We start from the raw sequence: 26,702 nt of genomic DNA on the forward strand, positions 1-26,702 counted from the left end.
GTAGGTCCTCAGATCCTCCCTTCACCGTTCTTGTAGATGGCAAATGTGACACCAAAATTCCAACAATCTAGGCCTCCCTGTCAGCCAGGACTGCAGGTCAGCAATGGAAAGTAGGGATGAGCATTTCTGCCACCTCCCTCAGTAGCCTTTGGTAGCTCTTGCTGATCCTTTACTCACCATTTACCTTTGGATTATGGGGGCTTCTTCCTGCTGCCTGTCCCTGCCTTCCAGCTCAGGAGGCTGGCTATCCAGACAAGAATATATATATATATGCTTTTATATTAGACTGAGGTGAAGAAGGCATTAAGTACCTCAGCCTTTTCCCCATCACTTGTCATTGTTTCCTCCTACATTCAATAGAAGATGGAGAGTCTCCTTATCCTTCCTTTTGTTGCTAAATGTATTGATAGAAGCATTTATACAGAAATATATAGAAATCTTCATACTTCAAAAGGTGCAAAATTCAATTGCAGAAATAAACCCTTCACTGGAAGACATTTATAATGCAGTGTTCAGGGACTGGACACAAAAGTAGGAAGCCATCATCCTTTGAATACACCCATTTCACACAGCACTTATGTTTTACCAAGAGGGTGTTCAGTCAGTCAGATTCAGAACTGGAATACCAGAGAGATCCTGCAAATTGTGTCTTAGGAAACACTACAACACTGGCCTGCAACCTGGCCTGACTCCAAATGCTACACACAGTTTGTTATAAAGTCAGGGAGAAATACAAACTGTGACCAGAAATAAAAAACCCAGACACACAGATGTTTGTAAGGCAAGAAGAGGGACAGGCCACAGACATCACTCCATCCCAATGACTCTAGTGTGCCATGATACATATGGAGAGCAGGCCCAGATAAGAAGCTCTAAGGAGCAGGACATCCAGCACTGCTTGACCCCAACTCCCATGGTAAGGCAACTATTAACTGTCCTCCCACATGTGCAGCAGCTAATTATCTTAGCTGTGTTCTAAGACATTCAAACAGGCTCCAAAGTGTTTCAGCGTGAAAAAAAGATTGATTTACAGGTAGATTTGGAGGAACTTTAACTGATGGTTAATGATGAAGCAGCCTTACTGACAACAAAAGAAAACAAAAGGATATGGACAATCATGTTATTAGCTGGTGATGAAGGACACCTTTCTTATCACCTATCTGAAGTGAGAAGATTGAAAAGGATTATACCATAAAAGGTGTTCTTTTTTAAATGGGCCGTGTTAACACTTGTGGCCCTTCTCCCAAGCCCACACAGCTGTTCTGCTCTTCAAAATCTTTGACAAATATTCAGTTATTACACAACAGTAGGTTATGCTTATTCACAGTACATGCATTGCTCCTGCCACCATGTTACCCATCCCTAGCTTTTTTGATGACCCACAAAAACTCTCAATATTGCTGACTTACCTTCACAGCTTTGGGTACATAAAGAACTCTACAAACACAGCAACAGTTTGGAACACATGTCCTAGAGTCCACAAGGAAGATGTCCAGGGTAGACAGGAATGAAGATCATAAGTCTTCATAAAAAGAACAGGCATGTTTGTTGCAAATACCCAAATGTTTCACCTGCAGGGGACCAGAAAGGCAAGCAGGTTACTTATTCCTTGTTCTCCTGTAACACTTGGTAATCCTCAAATCATGGGGGAAAAAAAAAACCACCACCACAAAAACCCCTCAATCACACTTCTGCATACAGAAAGGACTTTATTTTAAATCAGAATCAGAGTATAGTAAGGGGTTGTGGGGTCTTAAGAAGTCTTCTCTTTTGTTTTTGTCTCAGCAGATTCTGATGCTCAAATTTACCCTCTGGATATTTACTCCTTTCCCTGTTGGCATCAGCTTTGAAGTAACAAAGAATGGGATGAGGAAAGCTTAGATTTGCAGAGTAAGATCAGAAGCTCTTTTGTATTAGATGTTGGACTTCAGTTTATACACCTTTTTATTTATACCAAAAGGCTTATTATTCATCAGCTAACTTTACTTTAAACCAGACAAATCTGTTTGAATTGAGATGCAGGACTTGACTTGAAAGAGAAATACACTATTGTAAGCCTAAAAACATGACACAATTTTAGAAATTAACTTTTAAGAAATTAAACAGATGCTATATTACTCATTTTTACATTTAGGTCAGAACAGACTTCACTGCTAAATTCAATGTAACATGCTAATCCTCTCACATCATTTGAGGGACTTCATTGCAGGCTTTTGACTCAAGAGGATGTGGGATTTAGCAAGGGTAGGAGAGATCCAACTCCCTGCTTGCTAGGGGCATTCCTTACAATAAAGTTTCTCCCTACAATCTTATATCTGAGTGGGTGAGGATTTCAGTTAGTAGGATAACCAACTGAAGAAAAGCTCTGGATCCTCTATTCTGGGGCTACTTCAAAAGAGCAGAAGACATTCTAGAAGCTGAAAAATACATTTAAAGAAAAGCTTCATTTTTTTTGTAAAAGTCTGATAGACAACAAGAAGAAAATGTAAAGCTTCTATTCAGCAAGCTGAAAACTGATTTCACTGTACAGACAGAGCAACAGTTTGGAATACATGTTCTGGAGTCCACAAGGAAGATATCCAGGGTAAACAGCAACGAAGATGGTAAGTCTCCATATCTCCCACATTCTTAACTGTAACAAAAACAGGAAAAGCCAAAGCAAGAGAATCTACAGGCTTGTTTCAAGATTTCAATCCTTCACACAGCATGAAATCAAACCAAGTATTACACAAGTACGATACTAATTATCCTAGAGTTATACTGTGCAGCAAAAAATAATTGTAGGTAAAAACTCTAGTGCATTTTGGCTGCAATGCACATAAGAGCTTGCAAATATGGTAACTATGCCCTGTGAGCAAATTGCAAGGATTAGTGCCCATATTTCTTACTACTCTACTGGCTATCTTGCAAGTTCAACCCTAAAGGAAACAAAACCACAAACCTACACGTAGCATTTGTCAACACTTCTCAGAGCAAAAAGACTGAGGTAGATAGAATGTGAGACAAGTTGTATGTACTCTTCAGCACAACTATAAACCAAAAATACCATTCAGTCCTATGAAAGACTAAAAATGCCTCAGGATGTTTCCAGCAGAAATAAAAATAGCATTAGTATCATCATGCAAGTAAAAACTCTGCCACTCCTGTATAATGTGAATCACCACCTGAAACATTCCATACCATTTGACTACTCAGATAAGAGGCACCAAGCCTCCTCTACTGATTCCACTCAAGACCCTAAAAAGTTATACAGCTCATGCTGTTAATTCCTAAGATAGAGAAGAGTACACCACATGTAAACACACAGAGAGCACACTTTGCCCAGGCACACTATGAGGGCCCAAGTACTTACCTGTCCTGGCAGGTGGACTCTGAATATATAAAAACTCAGCAATAAATGAGTCACTTAAGATGCAACTACAAACTTCAATTATAATATCAATCAAGATTTAATTTGAAACCAGTTTAGTAGTCAGCATGGGGAAATTTTTGAAATACTTAAACTACAGACATTTAAAACAGTAATACCTCTTATGTATTTTATTGCTACAAACTGGTACATCTTATCACAAAAAGCTACAAGGCATATTATAAACACATACTCTATTATACAGAGTGCAATGCAGTCCTCCAAACAGCCACACTCAACAGCACAATTTTTGAAGTTACTCATCTTGTACTATGAGGTAAATATTTATAAGCTTACACCATAAAACCTTAAAAATCTTTACCCCACAGACCCATCCTCCTTTTCAACTGATTAGACCAGAAGTTATCATATCCAGCTTTCAGTACACACACCAAAAAATAGGATGCTTAAAAAAATATACAACACAATGTTTTGATCAGCTTTAACAGTCAGTTTTCTATAAAAAGCTCAACTAAAATAGTCTTAATTTCATTTTAACAAAATCAGAAACACAGAGGAATTATATAAACAAGTTCTCCATGGAATGGAATGCATGCATATTGTGGGGAACCTTCAGATCCATTTGAGACTATTAAAAAGTCTGAGCCACTTTAGAGCAGAAATAAAAAGCTGGTTTGCCCCCACTAATTTATTTTCATTTTCTTGCACTTAGTTATCTTCAGTGTGGTCTAAAGTGAAGTCAGTTTGTTCTTCAGTTTCTTCCTCCTCTTCTTCCTCCTCTTCCTCACCCTCAGCTGGCTCATCAGCTTTTTCTTCTTCTTCCGTTTGCTGCTCCTGAGCCTGATCATTAATTTCAAAAGGATTTTCACCCTGAAGGAGAAGATTACAAACAAACATTTTGATATTTATTTCAAATATAAGATCATACTCATCATTTCAGTGAATGAAAGGGGCAGCCACTAAGAAATGCTATATTACTTTATACAGTTTTTTAATAGTTGTGGGGTTTTAGCAAGAAAATCAAAACACATTGGATTTAAAACTAGCAACATCACATCTTTATGCACATGGGAAACTGGGATCCCAAGAAACTCTTTCAATGAAAGTGGAAATGGCACTGTGAAAAAGTCAAGTATGCTAACTGAACTACTTCAGTTTCAGTTAATTCTAAATTTGAATAAGGATGAAATATTTGCACAACCAGGAGCCAGACACATCTCCTTGAGCGGGTCCTGGTGAAAGTGTATTAAGTTCAGTCCACTACAGAAATCACCAGTGCTAGGCATTGTGAAAACATCATGGTCTCCTTGTGAAGACAATCTTGCAAATTTTTCTCTCCTCAATTTTTGAACTGATGAATGGCAAATTTCCATTCTCCCTTTTGCCAGTCTCTCGCTAGGGGGCTGTATTGGACAAGGCACACCAGGCAAAAGGAACTGGGAAGAGGTGGCTGGAAACACCAGCAGATATTCCAGGCTCTGCTATCTGGCCATCTGCAACCTTTCCTTAACAGATCCACAACAGTTGTCTGAAACTGATTCACACACCCATCCATACATAATTTTTCAGGACACAACTAATTTGACATTTTAAATCACAATTAACTTGGGCACTGGCTCATACCTTGCCATATCTCCAAAAGACAGTATTGCTTTGTCTGAAGGAGTCTTATTGCTATGGTACAGGCAGAATCATAAACCAATTAAAGGTAATCCAGAAATAGCTAACAACAGTATTACAGAGTCACTTAGCAAAGTAAGTGACCCAGCAGAAAAAAACTCTCTCCATTTTGCTAAAATGAATTCACCTGTTTCTCAGGCCACGTATCTACAACATAGGCTTCCATGCCTTTTAAATTCTCTCATCTCATCAACTACTGTTGCAAGCTTTTGTTTTTGTCATGAACCCTAAACATTTTGAAGAATAAAAAGTAGCTGAGTAGTGTGCACACTGTATTTCAGTACAAACCAACATGCTGGAGCTTTTGCTTCCAAATGTGAAGATGGAAGTAGATTGTGTTTTGTGCTCTGCAGTTAACATTACATATAAAGACACTGCTGATGTTTGCCTGAAGTTTTTTTTTTTTATTAGAGAATCCAATTAAAAATTGCCTAGATACAAGTTTTAAATGACAACCAAAAGTTGGTGAATCTGGAGGTGGTTATTTTTGCTGCAAAATAATTTATCTGGCAAAATACATTGAAAATACATTAAATCTGTGAGCTATCTAAGAGACAGAGGACTGAGATTAAACTCTATCAACATGGAGAAAACAGCAATTATTTTCTTTTCATTTGCATCATACCTTCACATACAGCTCATATCGTGCCTTGACAATAGGATTATTCAAGATGCTGGTGGCAGTAAGAACACTCTCCCTTTTTATTTGTTCTCTGTAGGCCTAGGAAACAAATTTAACAATGAATAATTATCACATTCCTATAACAACTGCCACAGGAATTTGAATTCATGGTCAGTTTCTGTACATAAAATAATGAACATACTACAGTGTGAACTGCTAGTTCTTAGTACATAAGCCCAAACTAACTAACCAATTAGGTTTAGTTGTGTTTACATCTTGTTACTTTAACTTGATCAAAAGATGGATCTTGCTTATGTAAGGGACTACAACCTGTTATCTGTTCTCATCTACAGACAACATCCAGGCTTCTCTATCACAGTCTAACATATTGTTGAAGGTGATCCTGCTCATTCTCATGGTCCCTTCCAATTCAGAACATTCCACAACATCCCACAATCACAAAAGCTCATATGAAAAAAACCCGTAACTTTGGCAATCTTGCTTACTATCATGCTCATGCTACTCTTTCAACTCTTCTACCAGCCCTATAAAGTTTATCACTATAAATTTAAACAGGGACAAATACAACACAACTGCTAATTCTAAACTGCTCTAAGTTGCCTTCAAATTCAAAAGATAATGGCCAAGAAAAGAGACAGTATGTCTATCTTGCTGGAAACTCATGTGTTTTGCTTTTCAATCTGAATAACAAAATGTTTCCAATAATTAAACTCTATAAAGCACATCCTCATCAAATGAAGAAGTGATTTCTAGTAACTTTCCCATGATTTTCTACTGGCAGCTATTAAGCACACCAGTATTTCATTAGCTGGGGTGCTTAAGTGCTGGCTACTTCCTGAGGTGTTAAACTTACAAAATGCAGTAAGGACATTACAGCTTTCTAGAGAACAAGCCACATCAACAAGAACTTAGAAATTACTTACACCAAGAGCTGTAACACTTTTCATCATTTTTTTAATAATATAAAATATCTTACCTGTTTTCCTTTTGTGTGATCAGGAGATTTTAAGTGTTGCTGAACAGAACTGTGCAATGCAGGAACATAGACACTGCAAGCACTGCAGTGGACAGTCTCAACTTTCATCATATGGTCATCAGCTGTAACCCCTGCCAAAGAAGATGCAACAAATCAGTAACACAAAATATGTTACTTTAGGCAACTGGAAAAGTAACCTGATTGGTTTTTACCCCAAAATTAAGAGCTCTCAGTTAAACATGTCAAACTAAACCACTGAGGAATATTCACCTAAATTAGGCTCTCTGTGGGCAACATTGGAAGAGGAAGTTTTTCACTTCAACACTCCACCTCTTCACAGACTACACATGAGACCCAGGCAAAGTACAAAAACAGCATTGATTTTTTAATCAACAGTAGTCAATATCCTTAAAAATACACATTTTGATACAGCAAACAAAGCTTGACTGAAGTAACTGCACTTACTCTACCCCTTATAAAATCTAATTTACTTCTTTGCCCTCCCTCACCATCAGGAAGAGGCACATTGAATCCAACTCCTCTTGTAATTTTAAGTATTAGCTTGGTAATAGAACATTCTCATCACAAAGAAAAAAGGCCCTCCAGTACTTAAGGGAAGTACAAAAGAATTTGTGGGATTGTTAAGATGTTAACTATATCCATTTTTAAGTAGTTTTTAGTATTTAAGTTCAAATTAGGTAATACTGCAATAGTTATTGCCTAAAATAAAGATGTCTCATTTGGTTTTAGCCAATATTCTGAAATCCCTCAAGCAAAGAAGGGGAGGATATGGCACAGTAAGGCAGGGACACATTAACTGCTCCAGAAAAATGCCTGTAGGACAGTCAAGGGGAAAAAAATTCCAGATATCTTGGGTAACCAAAAAATGCTCCAACTCCTCCCTTTTGGCACTCTCCCTCCAAACCACAGCAACTCTCCTACTTGCACTTTTCCATGTCCTTATATTTGACCACTGTCACCTTATTGCTTTATTATACTCTCTCTATATCTACTGCATCCACCTGCTGTCACTCCTCATGCGTTATACTGAATGAGACCGTGGCAGAGCCCACAGAATTTTTTGTCAGGTACCCAGCAGGATGTTCTCACCTTCTGATAAGGCTACCTGGATACCCAACACACAAGGACCGCCATCTACTGCTGGGCTTACTTTCCACATGGGATCAGAAATGAAGCAAGGAATCTCAACCAGGTACAGAAAAGACGTGAAAACCAACTGGTTTGATGCATTTTATCAAATTTAAAGAAGAATGAAAGGAGAAACAGACCAGGAGAGCTCCAAATTACTCACCTTCCATTATATCTTTTTCAGCAGCTTGGGAATTCTCTGTTTGGTTACTTGTCTGTTGCTTACGCATTGCTGTCTTCTTGAATTTATTCACCATACACTCCTACAAAGGGAAAAAAAATTGTAAATACCTGTGATGTACAATTGTTTACATTCCAATATTAACCCAGATTTTGAAAATTCTTTACAACAAAGAGTAAATAATTGCTATTACTTCTTAAGGAACTACTTTCAACAGTAAAAGTAACGGTACTTTAGAGACTTTGAAATTGCTTCATTTGCTTCAACTTGCGGTAGTATGTGCTGCACCTAAAGTCATCTACAAAATGATTAATGGTAAGTAAAGTGTATTTTGAAAATAAATGGTAAATTGTAACTATATTCTTACGTAGAAGTATTATACAGATCAAAACTAGCTGTCTTACATGAAGAAATTCCATCACTACTTTGTCAAATTTTGTTTGCTTCTGGATATGATCCAATGTCTCCTGGTGAGCTGCACTCTCCAGATGTGACTCAATTTCTTTTTCTTCAAACGTTCGAAACTTGCAAAATGAGCAAGTAAATGCCATTCTATCAAGAGAAATATATTAAATATTACTGTTAAAACTCCTCAAAACAATGACACTTGACAAACCCAATCAGAAAGAGAACAGGAAAAGCATTCTTTGAAGCAGCCTAAGTGAAAAAGAAATGAAAAAAAAACAACCTAGAGTTTTTCTATTACAAAGGGTAAGTGCTACATGAATCAAATATAAATTAGGCCAGTGTCAGAGTAACAAATTATCTATTCAGGAGACAAAAACTGCTGAAATCAGAAGCCAGGCATTTAAAAGCCCCATTATTCTGCGAGTTCATCTATTGAAGTTCTCTACTTCCTGTCACCTCGTAGGCACGGAATCATAGTCCAGCCAGGCCATGAATTCCTAATTGTAATTAGAAGAATTCATTTAAAGCTCATTTTCCATACAATAAACTATATAATCTTTAAATATAAACTCCTCAGTACAATGAGGAACAGTCACTAATCACTAGCTAGGATCATATACTGCACTGACATTGAACAGTTTTGTACGGTGCAGCCACTGGGCAAGACTAAGAAAGTTACAAACCTATGCACTTATTTTTGCTACAAAACAGTTGACCACAGATACACACACACACATATATAAAACAGAAATAAAACCAATTTCTAACAGCTTTTTAAGTCAACATGAACATATACTTCAAAAGCAGTACCATTCTAATCTGCTTCTGAAGAGTGCACTGATGCACTTGTGGGGGAAAAGGGCTTAGTAAATTGTAGATTTTCTGATACAACAGTGGTCAAATGAAACACCCAGGCTACACCACTGAATTTGTGTACCAGGTTTTGGCTTGAGGTTTTTTCTTTATTTGGGTTAGCTTTTTGCTTTTGCTGAGGAGCGGCGGGTGGAAGGAGGTGGGTTTTTTCCATCATTTCTTTCTTGCATTTTATTTTCCTAATACCAGTCCAAAGGAAAAAAACCATGTTCTTAGAGAGGCATTAAGGGCAAGAAAAACACTGTACACATCACAGAAGTTAGAGCACAAACCTGTATCCATCACCATATTTTTCACTGTTTTTTTCTCTTCTGCGCCTTTGCTTCTCTCTTCTGGCCTCAATCCGCCGCTTCTCTTCTTCCTCACTTTTAACTTCTCCTTTGCCATCTTAACATACAATTGAAGGATTAAAAACCAAATTCAAAACAAACAAGCAACAGCAGAAGTACCTATCTCCTCCACAAACACTTCAAAATGCAGAGAAAGACCCTGTAACAACATAGTTTGATGGCTTTCTTAAATGTTCTGAAAGTTTTGCTTCATTGTCCTCCTCTAGAGACAACCAATTTAAGCACTTGCTTTCAACTTTGCAGCTAAGGTTTTACACTCTAGTTTACAATCATATAAGAAATTCTGAGTTAAAGCAACTCCGTCCCTGTTGTGCCTAGCTATTAAAGGCCTCTTCAAGTATGTGACCAGAAAAAGGTAACTGGAAACACACAGAGAAAAACACATTGTTTAAAACTCTCCCATGCTTTTAGAGCACCACTGCTACAGTCCCCTTACAAAAAAGGAAACTATCTAAAGGCTGTCTCTTCTATTGAGAAGGCAGTTCTCAAAAGTGAAAGCAAATATTCTCATAAATGAGACAAGACAGTGTTGCTTCAAGATATGGTACCCAATATTCAAGAATTTATTATTCAACAACTTTATTATTTTTACCCACTAGACTTCACTTGGTTTCACAGAAAAATATTCCGAAGATTTTCAGCCAAAGAAATAAACCAGTTAATGGAGGCAGAAAGGAGGGAGAGACAAGGACAGAAAGATTTACCACACAAAGTACCCAAGCAGACCTTCAGGGAAGAACTTGATTAAATTACTACCTAGCATGTAAGTGAAAGTGTCAATGAGTAAATGAATAGAATTTAGTTCTACAACATTTAAGACTTCCAAGGACATGAACTTTTTGCATAAGTGCCCTTATGTTTGTCTTTCCTATGTCTGCTTTAGTAGTCTTTGGACAAAGAGAAACAATTACAATATTATCCAGTGGGTAGTTTTAGACCAAAAAGAAGAGGACCACTTCGTTTTCTTTTACAGATCAACCTTTGAAGAGAGGTCAACCTCCAGGAAATCTACCTCCATCCAAACAGCAACAGAAAGGAAGGTACAACAGCATCACGCACAAACACCAAGATGGCAAAACATTCTGTGGATCAAGAAGTGTCACTAAAAAAATCTTCTAGACTAACAGCTCCTGATTATCCCAAGGTCTACCATTTTGTAGCAAAGAGTTTCAAAATTTACTGTCATCCAGAGAGGAGAAAAACTCCTGTCCATGAGACTATTAAAAAAAAAATCAAATTGAAAACAAAAAAACACCTACCTACCCATAGAAGAAATTCCCATACTGATCTCAGGATTTAAATTTCATTTAGTGCATTACCACTAACCCTAGAAATATTCAAAGGACCATTTGTTTTACTGCTGTAATAACCATCTGGTATCATATTCTATGCTGTGAAATGGCCTCTACTTTGACCCTCAAGCTCATAAACTGAAGTGCCTGTCCTGTGAGAAGCTGGGGAATAGAGACCTGAATTTATATATAAACTAACAACTCCCTCTTTCCTTCAGTGCACTTATGCAAACTTTTAAAACAAAAAGAAACTCACAGAGTTTAAAAATAAACTCAAAATATTTACTATTACTTCAAGAAAAGAAACACTCATTTGGCTGCAAACTTCCAGCCCTCCTTGCCCTCAAATGAGACTATGCCATATGCAATAGGGCAGCATACAAGGAAAGGGGGACTAAAAGTAATTTCAGGATTTCTTTTTCTATGTGTCTGGAATCACTACAGTTCATACACACTTGAATTGACTTTTGTAAACTAATAATAAACCTGCTTCATTAAAACTGTACATGAAACAGACCCCGCATTCCTAAGAGCAGCTCTCCAGGATACCTGAATCCACTTTATTAAAAGTGACTCACCTAGGGTTTAAGGGTGAGGTTGATCAGCTAGTGGGATAAATAATAGGATATGGGTAAGGAACGAGTGGGATGAACAACATTCAATGCAATGGAATGGTAGTGGGTAAAGAAAACCACTTTTTTTCCACAAAAATAAAAAAAAGGGCAAACAGCAACATATTGAAATGATCAGAGAGCAGAGACACAGTAAGCATGAAAAAACCAAACAAGTTATAGATAGGTATTACAAACAACCATATTTCCACAGTCTAAATTTTTAAACTCTTTAAACAAAAACCAGGCAGCCATGCTACCAAATAACTACTAGAGGTCATAAATACAGGGTTACAAAATAAAAATAAAAATAAAAACAGAATACCTACAATACCTCACCTGACAAAGCAAACTGACTTACCTCCAAAAGTCTGATAACCAAGATCATAAGCATCTCTTGTGAAGTCTTCATATATAACAACTGCACCACTTGTATCAACTTCAATTTCCTAATAAAAGTCAAATCCATAAATTAAAAAAGCCATTCTAAATCCAGAAAGGCAGTGTAATTTACATTATTTCGAATGATCTGTTACTTGCTATTTTTTAAATATGACAACAAAAGAAAGTGAATATCTTGTGGAAATCCATGTACAAACATTTCTAGCTCTGCATTCCTCCATAATGCCTTACTAAATTATCTTCACAATCAAAATAGTTTCCTATATAAATATTTTGACTTCCAATCCAGACTTTTACTTAGTTGAGAAGGTGTTAATACCCTCACTCAACAAGAAGGGAAATGCCACTCCAGTCCTGCAATATTAAACCAGGATATATATAGACACATGCTTAGCTTACTACTAACATTCTCAAATAGTGTTGCAACTGATCTGTCTGAAGGAAGGGACCAATCTTCCCACCCTACCAGAGAATACCTTTTAACACCGATTCTTTTTTATTTACCCTCTCTCCTTGATGTGTCTTATGACTTAGCCATTCCTCCTCACTTCTGTTTAGTGATCTCCCTTGCACCCACCCAAGCAGTCAGAGCTGCATGAGCTCAAGCTGTCTACCTGTGGCAACATGAGAAGTGTTCATATTGCTCTTGTGCATTACATGAACAGGTAAGGTCTACCAATACACCTTAAAATTCACTTTCCAGGCTATCTGCACAAGCTACATCTTTCACTCAAAATCAGCTGCCACCAAAATAGGACAGCTTTAGATAAAAAACCCAAAATCATGTTCAGAAAAACTTATCTAGTTTAATGTTCAATTTGGTAACTCTAGTTTAAGAATTGTGTGTCTTCAGGTATGCTATGCAAACTTCTCAAAGAATCAAAACATTTTCCAGTTCTGGGAATCTTTACCTCTACAGTGGAATCCTGGTAAGATGTCTTCGTGTCTATTAACATAAAATGAGAAACAATGCAAAACTGCTGTCACTGACAATTCATTTTAAGACAATAAGATATTTAGGAAAAAAAAAAATCAGCTTGTTATGCAGGGAAGATTGTCTACATTTACAATTTATCATTTAAATTCATCATTATTATCAGTTTAATAATAATGTAAAATCAGCTACCCTTAGAAATACAACCTAAACACTTTTAGAAGCAATCACCTGTATCTAATTCCAAAACAAGAATTTCAAGGTTGAAAGGATAACAGTATTTTGAGATATATTTTCATTCATACAATAGATACCAACTGCACGTTTTAGTTTTCAACTGCATGATACTGCTTAGGTCTTTCAGTTCAAGTTTCAGAAACTGTGTTAAACTATCCAACATTTTCTTCCCCCTAATCTCAGAGCCACAGGACAGGTTGTATTCTTGCAGGTACTACATATATCCCATTTCCTAAAGTGACCCAAATATTATGTATTGGTCATTGGATTGGGAAATCAGCGAAGGGGACGAAATAATAAATTAGAAGCATTATGCCTGGATGTAGCTTAGAAAGGAGAATGTACAAAAGTACTGAAAGAATTTGAATTTTAGAGACCCTTTTCATAACAACAAAGCTGATGAGACCATCAATAAAGCTCCCTATACAAAAGGCAGAGGAGTGTGTTCTATACAGCCAGTTCCTGGAACTGGTACAGTACTCCTGACATTACAGTTAAGGGAACAGTTATGTAATACAAAATAATGTAACCAGAATAATGAAATCAAAAACAGAATTTATGCCTCAAAGTTTCTGCCAAGTCTGTGCATTTGCCTTGCAAGCTGTGAGCTACACCAACTTTAAACTATTTTCATGGGTCATTTAAAACCAAACTACATAAAACATTGCACATCAAAATTACTAGGAAATCACAAGCATAAAAACTAAAATCTGACTGCTGTACACACTGTTCCCAAGATATAATACTCGATATTGCATTCCCTTAAAGCAAGTACTTTATTCAAACCTCACTAGTGGCTTTTTTCTCCAACTTTGACTGCAATATAAAATTTTAATATTAGAGTTGTAGAATATCTTTATGGAAGTTAAATTAACCAAACATCACTAATACAATTTGCAGTTTGTATTATGTTTATCTATGTCATTTACAGTTCTGCTTGTCATTAGAGCATTTCATTTACAAGTGGGAGCAATCTCTTTCTGCCTCTCATAAATTATTATGTAACAGTTTTTGCCATTTTTGCAGTTTCCCTCCTTTTCCCTCTCCTCTTCACCCACGCCCTGTATCTTTATTTTAACTGCACAGCAGCTGATGCGCTGCTTTTTATATCCAAAGAATGCGGATAGCAGGGCCCAGGCTCATGCAAGAGCACATTTTAATATTTGTCAGGCATTGTCTCTTCAGACAACCTGAGCTCTGACATTATTTTTAGTGGTGAAAATTTGCCTCCAGGAAGTATCATCATAAAATCTCAATGTGATAGTCTTCAATGGTACCTATCTGAGCACATCAAAATATTCAGAATCATTTAGCAAATTATCTTTGCAGTAGGAAAGTCAGATATGTAAATTCCTAAAATCCACTGTGGACTACTTGAAAGGTAGAAAAGAATTACAGAACAGCACATACAGTCCTCTTCCTGAATATTTAAACTAAGTAATTTCAAATTAATTAAAAAATCACTAATTTTAACTTAAAAATTTTGACACTTGCTACTTACTAGGTGACTTTTTCTGGCTCAGCTTCAAAATAGGCTTTGTCATTTTGGGTTTCTTGATAAATGTCCCACCAGGTTTGTTATATGGCTGTGGTATCATTTTTCTTTTTATTCCTCTTGCAGCAACTGCTGCAGGACTGGGTTTGTTATGATAGTCAACGACAATTCCAGGTCTGTGCATTCCGCCAAAGTCTCCCATATGCTGAAAATTTGTGAAATCAAGAGAAAGGTATTAGTATATGAAAGCAATGTCAACAAAACAGCTACTTGGTACAGTATGACTGTGACCTTAACTAAAATCTGTGTTCTAGAGCAAAATGTAGGAGGAAACTTAAGTTCCTGGTCTGATGTTCGTTTGTGCAATGGCTTTGTGGTGTTTGTCCAGTAGAACTAATACTTATGTATAAACTGTGTTTCTGCTTATTCAGAACCATTGTCCAGGCAATGAACATATCTGTCATATCTCAGCCTAACATCTTGGCTCCTCTCTTCAGATTCTCTAGATAATGAATTCCATCTGCCTCAAAAAAAAAAAAAATTAAAAAAATAATGGCTTTAACAAAAAAGTTGCCTTGCTTTGCATCTTATGCGAAATTACATAGTAGTGATCTGAAAACTGAGTGAAGAAGGTTGCCCACTGTGGAATACTGATTAATTGAAGGAAACCCATTCTTTCTTTTACCTATCTTTCCAGTATCTTCCAATTCAATAAAAAGCAGAATTTTTAAGCTGGGCCTGGAGAGAGTGATACAACAACAATGCAGCAATAGGAATGAAAATTCCATTGAAAGACTAAACCTTTCCACTATTTCTAAAATTACACACAGTCATTTGTGGATACTCATATATATGAAAGTTACCTCTCTGAAGACACAGAATAAATGAGTAATCTGAAGAGGGGAATTTAAGTAGCTGTAATATTTTCAAAAGTGCAAACATATTTCTTAATATTAACTTAATTACTTGATTAATAAAGGGCAGAAGAGAGCCCACAGACTGGATGAGTGACTTGGATAAGCAGAAATATATCTCTTTCCATGAGAAGATAATTAGTATTACACTGTCAAAAGAACATAAAAACAAATTCAAAACCTTTAAGAAAAGCATGATTTTTTTAAAGCAGATTTTAAATGACAGACAGAATGTACCAAAACAGGCACTTTCCTTAGTCAGAAGTCCATGCACAAGATCTCCACGTTAATTTATTTAGCTGAGATAGCTGTAGACTGCCTAGCACGTACATTTACATCAGACACAAATTTGACATGAAGTACGCACTGGATAATTTCAAGTTCGGGTTTTTTGAAACAGACAATCTACCTATTAAAGGTGCAATGCATTTTACATCTGGTAAGTAGTCTAGCCTTTACATTCTCCTTTATTACAGAAAAGACTAAAAGGATAAATTTCCAAAGCAAATGAAAAAAGAACTCAGTTGTAACTCTGCACAAAGCTTTCAGATCTAAAGGATTTCTGAAAGAATAGCATAAAGGCTTAAGAATGTAACATTTTCAGCTTCACAAGCAGAGAAATGAAGATGAGAATCTTTTTCTCATACATGCTACATGCTAGCTAACAGCCATGTGCAAATCTGAGCTAAAAGTTGAATATGGCAACTACAATACTCAAGAATGCTGCAAAGTAGACTTTCTGGAACAAAACCACCACGCATGTTAAGCATATAAAAGACCCAGTAAAAAAATAATTGTCCTCTACACTTCAAGCTGTATAGTTTAAACTTAAAGAATCACTTCCCAAAGAAACACAGCACGCTCAGGAATTTTAAAAGATAAGTTACACCGAGAGGCACAGGCAGGAAGGTGTTCACTGAATATTTTGTGCTTAAGAAAAAAATTGAAATTGGGATTATAAAACCAAGACAAAGGGACACCATCAACTCAAAGTTAGTATTTCTGTCCGGTTTGGGGGTTTTTTAATTCTTTCCCCTAGGTCACTTAACATTAAGCATTACTTCCTCAAACTGATCACTCTTTTGCATACAATTAATCATGCTGTTTCTAGGACATACATGTTTTACATCCCATACTGGAAAGGAATCCGCTGAGAGGCACTTAGAACTTAAGTCTTCAAAATGAATACAAGTAAGAGGACTAAGCACACTGTGTAGAAATTATTTCAGTTCTGTGAAAGGACCTGATTTCAAGTTGATGATGCCCCTTTAACCATGCTTTAATTCTGAGAAAAAATCACTGTAACTGCTAACCACTCACCTTTGCCATTTCCTCCCCATCACCCTTTCAGTAAACAAGTCAGAGTAAGAATTAAGTTTAAAAGAAGACTTGATGTTTGATAAACCATACTCAACATATTAAAGAATTAGCTCAACTTTTTCCTTTACATGAACCAAAAACTGCTCTAGCGTTCACAACCTGGGTTTTATTTTTTGCTTATACATTGCACCTTTAACCTACTCAAAACTTCAAAAGACTTTGAATTCAACTTTCACAATATTCAAAAATTTCCCCACCAGCAGCAGAGATGCTAGTGTTTACAAGGAAAAATGAAAGTCCTTTTAATCCCTTTTAGACCAAACCTACTACTTTTATCTTCACCTTTCAAACAAAAGGAGAGATTTAACAAACCTTATCAACTAGTCTATTACTCAATACTTTCAGCAGAAAGAGGGACTGGGTTCTACTTGAAGACAGCTTCAAAGGGATAAACAACATTGTCAACCATGATCGTTTGCTTGGACAAAACCCCCACACTGTACTGAACAGTGCATTCATTTTAAAGCAGTGGTCTTGAAAGGGTTTAAAAGAGTGTCTAGTGAAAAGAATCTGAAAAGATTCTGTACTTACTCCTCGGCCTCGGCCTCTGCCTGTTGATGGTCCTCCAAAAGCATCATAGTTTCTGCTTCCAAATCCACTTTCAGGATAAGCAGGCGTTCCTCTCCCCCGAGAGCCTACAGGTGCAGGCTTCATATGGGGTGAAGAAAAACTGCTGTAGGAAGAGTAACTCTCTCTTCCTCTGTCCTCCATAAACCCAGGCCTCAATTTTGAACGGGAGTAAGGTGCTTCCCAGCTAGACCCGCCCTGGTTTCTACCTCCGAAAGAGTCAAGGCTATTCCGGTAGGAGTTGTCAAATCGACCACCATAACTACCTCCGAAGCGGCTTTGTTCGGGTTCATTATAACCATAGCCAGATCTGTACAGATCTCGCCCACCCAGAGAAGACCCGGAGTCGTAAGACTCATAAGGTCCAAACCTGGAAAAGTTGCACAGTGAGGAGAAAAAAAAGTAAGCTTACTAATGTTATACATTTCAAAAGACAAGTTAGCAGTTGACATTTATCAACTAAAATCAATTTATTACTATACTGATCTGTACAGTTGTGTTATTGATTAATCTTGATTAGGGCTGGGCAATTCACACTATGACCAGACAGAAAGCTATCTGAGCCATTTTGCTACAAACAATTCTAAAGTTCAGTATACCTGAACTTTGTTTACTTAAATTTTCAGCAACATTTATTTACTAAAACATTATTGGAGCCCAGCCCTAGTCTCACAAAAATAATCACCTGCAGACATTCAAAGCCTAGTCAAACTCCCCTTTCTTCAAAATCATACCCTCACAGTCTAACAGTTAAACAGCAGTTAAGAGGCAGCTTAGTTCTGAACAAAGAAAAAAAAAAATGTTTTGGCTTTTTTAGTGGTACAGTTGTGAGTTCCAAGTATCCCACAGTTCTCATTTTAAAGGAAAAATACATATGCTCTTCTGTTCACATCTTTTCTTTCTGAAATTTTTTCCCTGTAAAATTCAGTCTCACACTCAAAGAAGTTCATGGTCTTCAGTGTATCCAGCTTTCACTTGCAGACCATTAGGTCTAGCAACTCAAGATTCTGAAAGTCTCCCCAACGCATGCACAGCGGACACACAAAGAGTCCTTGGAATGTCAGAGTAAAGCAACAAGGAGCTACAATCTTCAGCTATTTATCAAGAGTTTGCTTTGCCTGGGACATGGGCAGTGTCAGGCTAGAAATCAATATCTGTAACTGCTTGGAAGGGAAACACGTTAGTGTCCCTGCAGGGTTATAACAGGGTGACTGAGCAGGTGGGAAAGACAATCCCCTAACTGATACAATACAACCTACAAGAGACTCAACTTACTAACTGTATCTACAGCAAACTGAATGCCTTCATTTTAAAATCTGTTCATCTCAGAAGACTCAGAGATACACAGAAAATGACACCAGAAAAAGTCCATGCATAACATCAGGTTACATAGCAAGCGACATTTTTGTGTCCAAGAAGTCATTCAACCTCCATCATATGCAGATTACTGTATGGTAGGTACGGCTCATTCCTCAATCTCTGCTCAGACTTGTAAATCAGTATTAACAGTCATTATTAAACAAGTCATACTTCACTAAAATGCTTAATAGAACCGAGCAGCAAGACACAACACTTCTCCAGCCTCCCTCTTTAGTAGTGTCCTTCCCCAGTGGCACCACAGTGACTACAGACAGGAACCACACAATAATCTGGCAACAGCCAGACAAAAATTCAAGGATGCACACAAGAAAACCATCAGATTATCTAAGTTTTCTTCGCATTTTATCTCCTCCAAGATAGAATCACTACTCTGAAAAGCATGCTTCTTGAATGCAATTTGAAGACCTAAATCAAATCAGCTGCTCCCTATTGTTTTCATCTGAAAGAGCAAATAGTACCCTAGCATTAAATACACAACTTTCAGACCACTGCATGAGAATTTTTAGTTTTAGACTATTACATCTTACAAAGCAGCACAGAACATGCACACAGTTTCAAGTGTAATCAGTACCTTCCAATGAAATAATCTGGACATGACTTTCAGATTCAATACCAAGACCACTTGAGCACTGCACATTTAAACCAAAGAACACATATCCTAAATGTTCCTTGAAAACGGAATGTTGATAGATTCAGTCTAAGACACTAAACCAATTAGGTCTAGTCTGCAATGTCAGAAATGGTGTGTCAGGCCAATCAGCTGCAAATTGCTAGACAATACTGAAAAACAAAACTTTGGCTATTTTCTTTCAGACGCACTGTTCCACTGTCAAACTTTTCCACAAAAATGCTGATTATTACAAGATCTAGCACTTACAGTTTAGTATTTGCCAGTATTTATCAAACATGAAGACTTAGAATGAAAGGGTTCATACAAAATCATAACAACATGCCTCAGGAACACTTAAGTTAGAAGAATGATTTAAACTTAAATTGTATTGGATCGATTCTTGGGACAACTGAAGGATTATTTTACCTGTTACCACCACCACCACCTCCTCCGCCTCCACCTCCATGACTCTCCATCCCATAGGATTGGTTAAGGTAAGAGTCCATGGATCGTGGGCCACCATAGCCTCCATGCCCATAATCCCGGTCCATGTCTAAAAAAAGAGCAGAAAAATGTTTATAAAGAAAGCAAGTGAGAATTCTTATTAAGTAATCTAGCTTAAATTCTTAAGTAAGAGGTTTAATCATTGCCACGGTGCTTACAAACAAAATACAGAATTGACAGTTGCAAACCAATTTTGACACTGTGATTAGAGAAGCCACGTCTTTGTCATCATCTGAGCACCTCTTGACTGGAATAAGCTCCTTATTTTTTCCAATAGTAAGTAACTCAGGATTATTGTTCCATCAGCTGGAATCATCATAAATTAAGCAAATTAAATGAAGACAGCTGATGTACAATATGTCTGAAGTTGCAGAGAATTATGACCACTTCCAACCCTCTCATAATACAAAGAGCTCAGAGGCTCTCTCTATCCAATGCTCCAAGAAACCTTCACTCTCACTGAGAGACTCTGGGTCAAGGTTACAAGCTGTCATGCTGCAGTGCAGGCTCTGTATATAGGCTAGAGTCAAACAAAAGAACTTCCTGACATCTAGCCAAACAAAAATCAACCCAAATCAGCACTGAGCTGCAGCCCACTAACTGTGCTAAGGTGCTGGCATTTCACAAACTGATGTCACTTCATGACATCTTCATCTCGGTATCCTGCAATGAAATCTGGCAAAAGAACCAACTTCCTCCTCAGCACTGGAAGGTCTGTGTAAAAATTCTGGGCAAATAATCACTCAAATTCAAAGCACTAAAACAATGCTGCAGATCTGTATAACAACTATGATCCACTGTCTTCCTATAATGTACACAATCTGCACCTCAGTGGCATTCTGGAGACCAAAACTACTTCCCAACACCAACTAACACCAAGGTTTGGGTAATACCAAGAAAACCTGGCAAGTCAAGATTCACAGGAAAAGTAACACAGAGAAGGAATACACAATGAACAAAGAAAGGATAAAAATAAAACTAAGTAGCTGTTTAATCTGACAAGAGAGAGTATTTTATACATTTCAGTATCTCCACATATAAACCACTGACTTTTCCAGGACAATTAGCTCCCCTGAAGTCATAAGAAGTTGTCCTATTTAAAGAAATACAGTAACTCTCTGTGCATTCATCTCATGAAAATAACTGTAGTGCTGAAAATATATATATAAATTATATCCCATTTGTACCTAGTTCTTGTTAGCACCAAGTCACTGTCATTTACTTTCTTGTATCTGTCAACAATGAAAATTCTGCAAATTATATTAAGATGACTGTATCACTTTTACACAGATATTCTTAGCATGCCTGAACAGAGACTCCAACACACAAAGACCTACTGCTGATTTTTATTCTAATGATCACAGGTACTTTCTACAAAAATTAAAGATGATACTTCTGGGAAAAGAAAAAAAAACTTCTAACATAGAAGTCACACTATCTTTTCATATTCTGAACATACAGGAAAGATTCAAAAACCAAAGCATAAAAAAACCATTCCAAAATACTAATAATGTAGCACCACCCATCATCAACTTAAATTGCAAAGAGTTACTGCAAAAAGAAACTGATGAGGCTTCTAATAAAAACATCTAATGCTCCTCTCTGGTGCTTCTGAATCATCTGCCACCTAATCCAATACATTATCCTCAAGACTGTATGCATAAAGATGCAGAACAGCAAGAAGAGAAGATAGTCAAGAAAATAAACTCAGTTGCACAGAAATTAAAATTGACCATGGGATAATTTAATCTCAGATCCAGGTTGTTAAGTTTTTTTAATACAGGACGTCAAATCAATCAGAAGACACTGACATTCTGAAAACTGATATACCTGACCTGAAAGCACCCAATAATTTACCTTAGTTTCACTGGCTCCCTATTATCCATAGGCCCTAAGATGGCACAAAAACCAGTGAGGTTTAAGAGTTGAGAACTGAATCAAGTCATCCAACAAGGAAGAACACAACACTCTATCAAGATCTCTGCCACTGCAATGCAATTCTACTATAGCACAGGAAGTAGGGACCAATGTTATGCATATGCCAGCAGTTCAGTATTGGAAAAACACACAAACTTTCATATGCAAAGAACTCTTCCCAAAAATGGTTTAAAAAGCATCATTTTTAAATATGTATTCTAGTCTAAAATTTTTAGCATGAAAGCAAGCACTAAAATACAATTTACAATCACAGGATAACTTCTGACATCCACACTTGTTTAAGACTCCTTAATCAATTCATGTTATATAACATCAGCAGTCTTACTGTAGAGCTATACCAGTCCCTAAATCCTCAAAACCTCAAACCCCTGCCTTCAGGACACCACCACCATCTCCTCCCTGACAGTGAACAATTCATTCATCCCTTTCCAGACTCACTGCCCTGCATTTACCTACATTATAACAGACTCACATTTGAAAATGGTTAACACAGGATACAAAAGGTACAAAGACACGAAGAGGGATGATGATTTCATCACTTGAATGATTTACTACAAGAAACTGGAGGGAGCAAACGAAATTTACAAGTAACGATCTGAAGAAGGATCCAAGTCACTTTTCACAAAACAGACATACAAGTCCCAGAACCGAGTTACAAGTAGTAAGTTACTAATGATTAACAGAGATTTAAGACAGAAATTGGATAAATCAACTGACAAGAAATTCACAGCATGTCAAACACAGACTATGCCTGGGAAAGTCCTCAAGCTGCAAACCAGGGAAGGCGTATAAATATACCAAAGGAGTACTTGTACAATTTGTTCCCTGCCTCCAAACAGAGAGTGACATACAGGACATCGGTGAGGTAGGATAGACACTTTTGACCTGATCTACTGAAGGTGATCTTATAATCTCCTTCCAACCATATCATTAACTGTTCCACACTGCTGATCAGCTAATCTATCATTCCAACCACTGCCCTCCTGCTTCAGTCACCAGCTGCAAACTTCACCAAAGATTCCTACATTTTATAGTTCATGCCCAGAGCATGACAAAGAAACTGCATTCAACTTAACAAGTACAGTATTTCTCCAGGTATTAAACTTCCCTCTCAAAGTATGTTCTTCAGACAGGCTTTATCCTAAAAGGGGGAAACATACAAGACAACAGTAAATATTCATTCAGATAAATGAAAACAGAAAGGACCTTAGTGTAGTAACTGATGATAATCACTGTCACCACCAGTAGAGATATAGAGAAGCTGCATGCCTGTGCAGACTAAATGTGCAATTGTTTCACATGCTGAGAGAACATGTATTTAAGCACTAGCGAAAAAACACCAGGAATTGCATCCTAGTGTCTCAAACCAAAATTTCAAAAGAGTAGTAGTTCATTTAAGTTTAAATAGTAACTGCTTATCAAAGAAACCTTTGAAGAAATATTTTATCTGTGTATCTATGAAAACCACAGAATTAAAAAGAAATTAAAAACCAGTTGTCCATATTTGCTCTTAAAGCTCAAAAACAGAGAGTGAGCCTCAGAGACGAAGGTTTTATCAAAGCATCTGAAACAAAGAATTTATTACCAGAATAAATCAGGTTTTGGTATCTGCAGCTTCTTGCATAAATACCCTGTGGATCAATGAGCCATTGAACCTAAGTAGGGAAATAGAAGAACTTGCAAAGAACTATCTGGTTTTAAACTTCTAGATTGTATTGAACTTGTATTGAAAAGAGGGGAGAAGAGCTATGTCAAAGGTGAAAATAATATATTAACTCTAAATTTATAAAAGAATGGTATACTAAAACACAAGTTTAATTTAAAAATTAAAATGTTAACGTATATGTATTTCTTCAGATTAATTAAGAAAAAAAAAAGAAGCCATATTTGGTGGAGAGAGCTTTTAAAATAGCTGCAAAATAAATCTCAATAGCCAGTAAAGAAAAATCAAATTTTCCAAAGGAAAAGAATTACAAAGTAAACAAACAGTAGGTAAGACTCAGAACCTCTTGGTACGAAGAACTCAATTTAAAAGAAAAAGCTTTAGAGCAGAGAACATTGAAATCATATTCACAGCATAAATACAAGGAATCATTTTAAACAGTGTGCTCCACGTGAAGCAGATGAAAAGGCTAAGAAAATGAGAAAGACCTTGCAAAATAAATGATAAACTAAAAAAGCTAAATGTTGACAACCAGAAGCTTAAGGGTCTGCTGTGCAATAGGAAGCAGTAATTTTTCCAGGCACATTACATTTTCATAACACCATGTGTAGGTTGTTTGCATCACAACTTTGTCATTAGGCCATTCCCCCTTCCAGACTAAAAGGACAACAGCTGCAGTAACTAAAATATTAACATGAATATTTACTGATATTTGTGCTAACAACACTAAAAATTTATTCCAAAGGACCTGTCAACTCTGGGCTCAAACTGAGCCATCAGGAAGGGACAATGGTGCAATTACAGGAGTCATGAGACATACAACTGAAAGTGCTTCCCACTGGCTGAACGTTTCCAACAGGAAGAACCTTGCCAAGAGCCCAAATGAAATCTAGGCAAAGATGAGAATTCCCAACATCCACCCTGTGCTGCCTGACTTCTGAGCCCCACAAAACAGCCTTCAGTCCCCTGTGTAGAACCTGGGTAAAGCAATTTTTATGCATGCCTTGCTCATGTACATACAGTGTATAAACAGTCATGGTAAAAGTTTCAAGCTGCATACATCATAATTAAACTTTTGTGATAATTACAAATAACACAATGCTTAATTAACACAATGAAAACTATTATTACAGAGGTACATGAAAGGAACACTCTAATTGTACAATACACATTTGATTAGTTAGTTCCCCTACAATGAGCCTGGATTAACTTCAATATTTGTATAAACAGATCTCAGAAAAGCAAGTTCTGGTAGTTACAGTGAATATTCCAATAAGATACTTAAACTAGCACTTAAGAATAACCTTTCGTTCTAAAAATCAAGGGCATATTTAATTAGTACTCAATACAGAAGATGAAAACACGGGGCAATATATTTATTTATTCACTACTTATTAATTTTACTACGCAAAAAGATAAACACAAAATAGTATAATTGGGGAGAAAAAAGCTAAGACTCGAGAAATGTGTAACAAAATTATTATATTGCAATCAAAGACGCATGTGTAATTCAACATGTTATATGGAAATAACAGCCAGCAGGAGTGTCAAGAGAAGCAACAGCAAGCACTTACTTGACAGGATCTGTAAACGCAGCTTGGATACAGTATCAGTAAAGCTTTATATTAAGATCCTTTTAACACTTGCTTGCATGCTGGCAAGAGATGTCAAAACATTTCTTGAGTCTTTTCTGAAATCATACCTTTAATCATCCTATCAAACTATGTGCACTCCTTTTTTTTTACATAGTATTTTTAACAGTGCAAAAAAATAAAAAGAGGTAGCTTTTGGTCTTGGCTTTACGTGCTTTTTCTATACTCCTTTCCAAACTGTTAGTTAAAGTAAACTTTATGGGGGCAAAAAGCAAATTAAACCCAAGCAGTTACAGATTCTAGTTTATATAAAAAAGGAAAATATCCTTTCTTTTCAACAAAAATAGTACTCTGTAAGAATATAGTCGTTTATATTACAAAAAGCATCATCTTAAAAAGTCTGCATTTCTACCCCACCCCCCCATCCCCACTCCTTTATCTCACAATTTTTCATTTGGAACGTGCAGTTCATGTTGACATGCCCAAGATGAAAATCAAGTCTCACTCCCAGACAGTTACAACTCCTCCAGAAAACAACATGAGCACTTTAACCATGTCACGCACTTTAAAAAACCCGTTTCCTTTTTTGTTTTTGTTAACACTGATTGTTCAGCCCCAACGCTTTTTACAGGTTAGACGTATTTATAGCTCATACCTGAGACTGACCCACTGGGCATGTTCACACCACAATGCATGGGGGTATCTGGGAATCTCCAATCTCTGTCTTCAGCTGGAGAGGATGGGTCAGTGAGAATGACTTAGTGCTTAGCAAGAGCTGGAGGGGAGAGACAGGGAGCCGCAGCAAGAGGCGGCTCTCTCTCCTGTCGGATCTCCAGGCTCCTGACACGACCCCCTCAAGAGCTCGCCCGAGCTCCCCCCGGCTCTGCCCACGCCCCCCGCCCGCCGCCGCCCCCTCGCCCCCCGCTCGCCCCGCGCCCCCAGGGCGCCGAGCTGCCCGCGGAGCGCCGCCCCCGCCCGCGCTGCCCGCCCGCCCGCGCCGCCCCCGGGGAGGGCCCTCCTCCCGCGCTGCCCTCCCGCCGCCGGCCGCCGCCGCAGCTCCCCCAGGCCGGCAGTGGCGGCGGGGGAGGAGGACGAGGACGTGGGTGAGGGGGGCTCCGTCCTGCGCGTAACAAAGCGGCCGCTGCCATTTTGAGTTACGGCCGGGCCCCGCGGCGGCAGCGGCGGCGGCGGCCGGGCCCTGTCCGTGCAGCGGGGGAGCGCCCTCACCTTCCCCGTAGTCCATGGCGGCGGCGGCGGGCGCTGCTGGCGGGAAGGTGGCGGCGGCTCCGGCGGCTCCCAATGGCGCCCTCCACCACAACGAGGCGAGGCGGGACCCGCGCGCTGCACGCACCGCCACGGCGCGCGGCGATTGGCTCGGCCGGCGCGTCACGTGACTGGGCCGGCGGGCCCGCCGCGCACGGCGCCGCGCACGGGGCCTGGCTCCGGGTCACGAGGGAGGCTGCGCCGCGGCCATTTTGAGCCCTGGCAGCCGCCATTTTGTGTTCTGGCGGCGGGCCCTGTCCTGCTTGAGGTCGCTGCAGGACGAGGAGTGG

General features: G+C 38.1%; 1 protein-coding gene across 1 annotated transcript; it reads right to left on the minus strand.

Annotated features, from left to right (window-relative positions):
- Window positions 1-3,466: 3,466 nt before the first annotated feature.
- Window positions 3,467-26,470, minus strand: ZNF326 (zinc finger protein 326). Its single transcript, XM_058808542.1, has 13 exons — window positions 26,377-26,470; window positions 25,805-25,879; window positions 19,879-20,005; window positions 17,427-17,832; window positions 14,608-14,806; window positions 12,847-12,881; window positions 11,895-11,982; window positions 9,553-9,667; window positions 8,404-8,551; window positions 7,982-8,081; window positions 6,670-6,800; window positions 5,676-5,771; window positions 3,467-4,240 (listed from the first exon to the last, which is right to left on the minus strand). The coding sequence occupies exons 1-13, from the start codon at window positions 26,390-26,392 to the stop codon at window positions 4,079-4,081; spliced, it is 1,698 nt and encodes a 565-aa protein (XP_058664525.1). The 5' UTR covers window positions 26,393-26,470; the 3' UTR covers window positions 3,467-4,078.
- Between the last annotated feature and the right edge of the window lie 232 nt (window positions 26,471-26,702).

This window comes from Ammospiza caudacuta, chromosome 7, assembly GCF_027887145.1.
Source record: "Ammospiza caudacuta isolate bAmmCau1 chromosome 7, bAmmCau1.pri, whole genome shotgun sequence".
Taxonomy (NCBI): Eukaryota; Metazoa; Chordata; class Aves; order Passeriformes; family Passerellidae; genus Ammospiza; species Ammospiza caudacuta.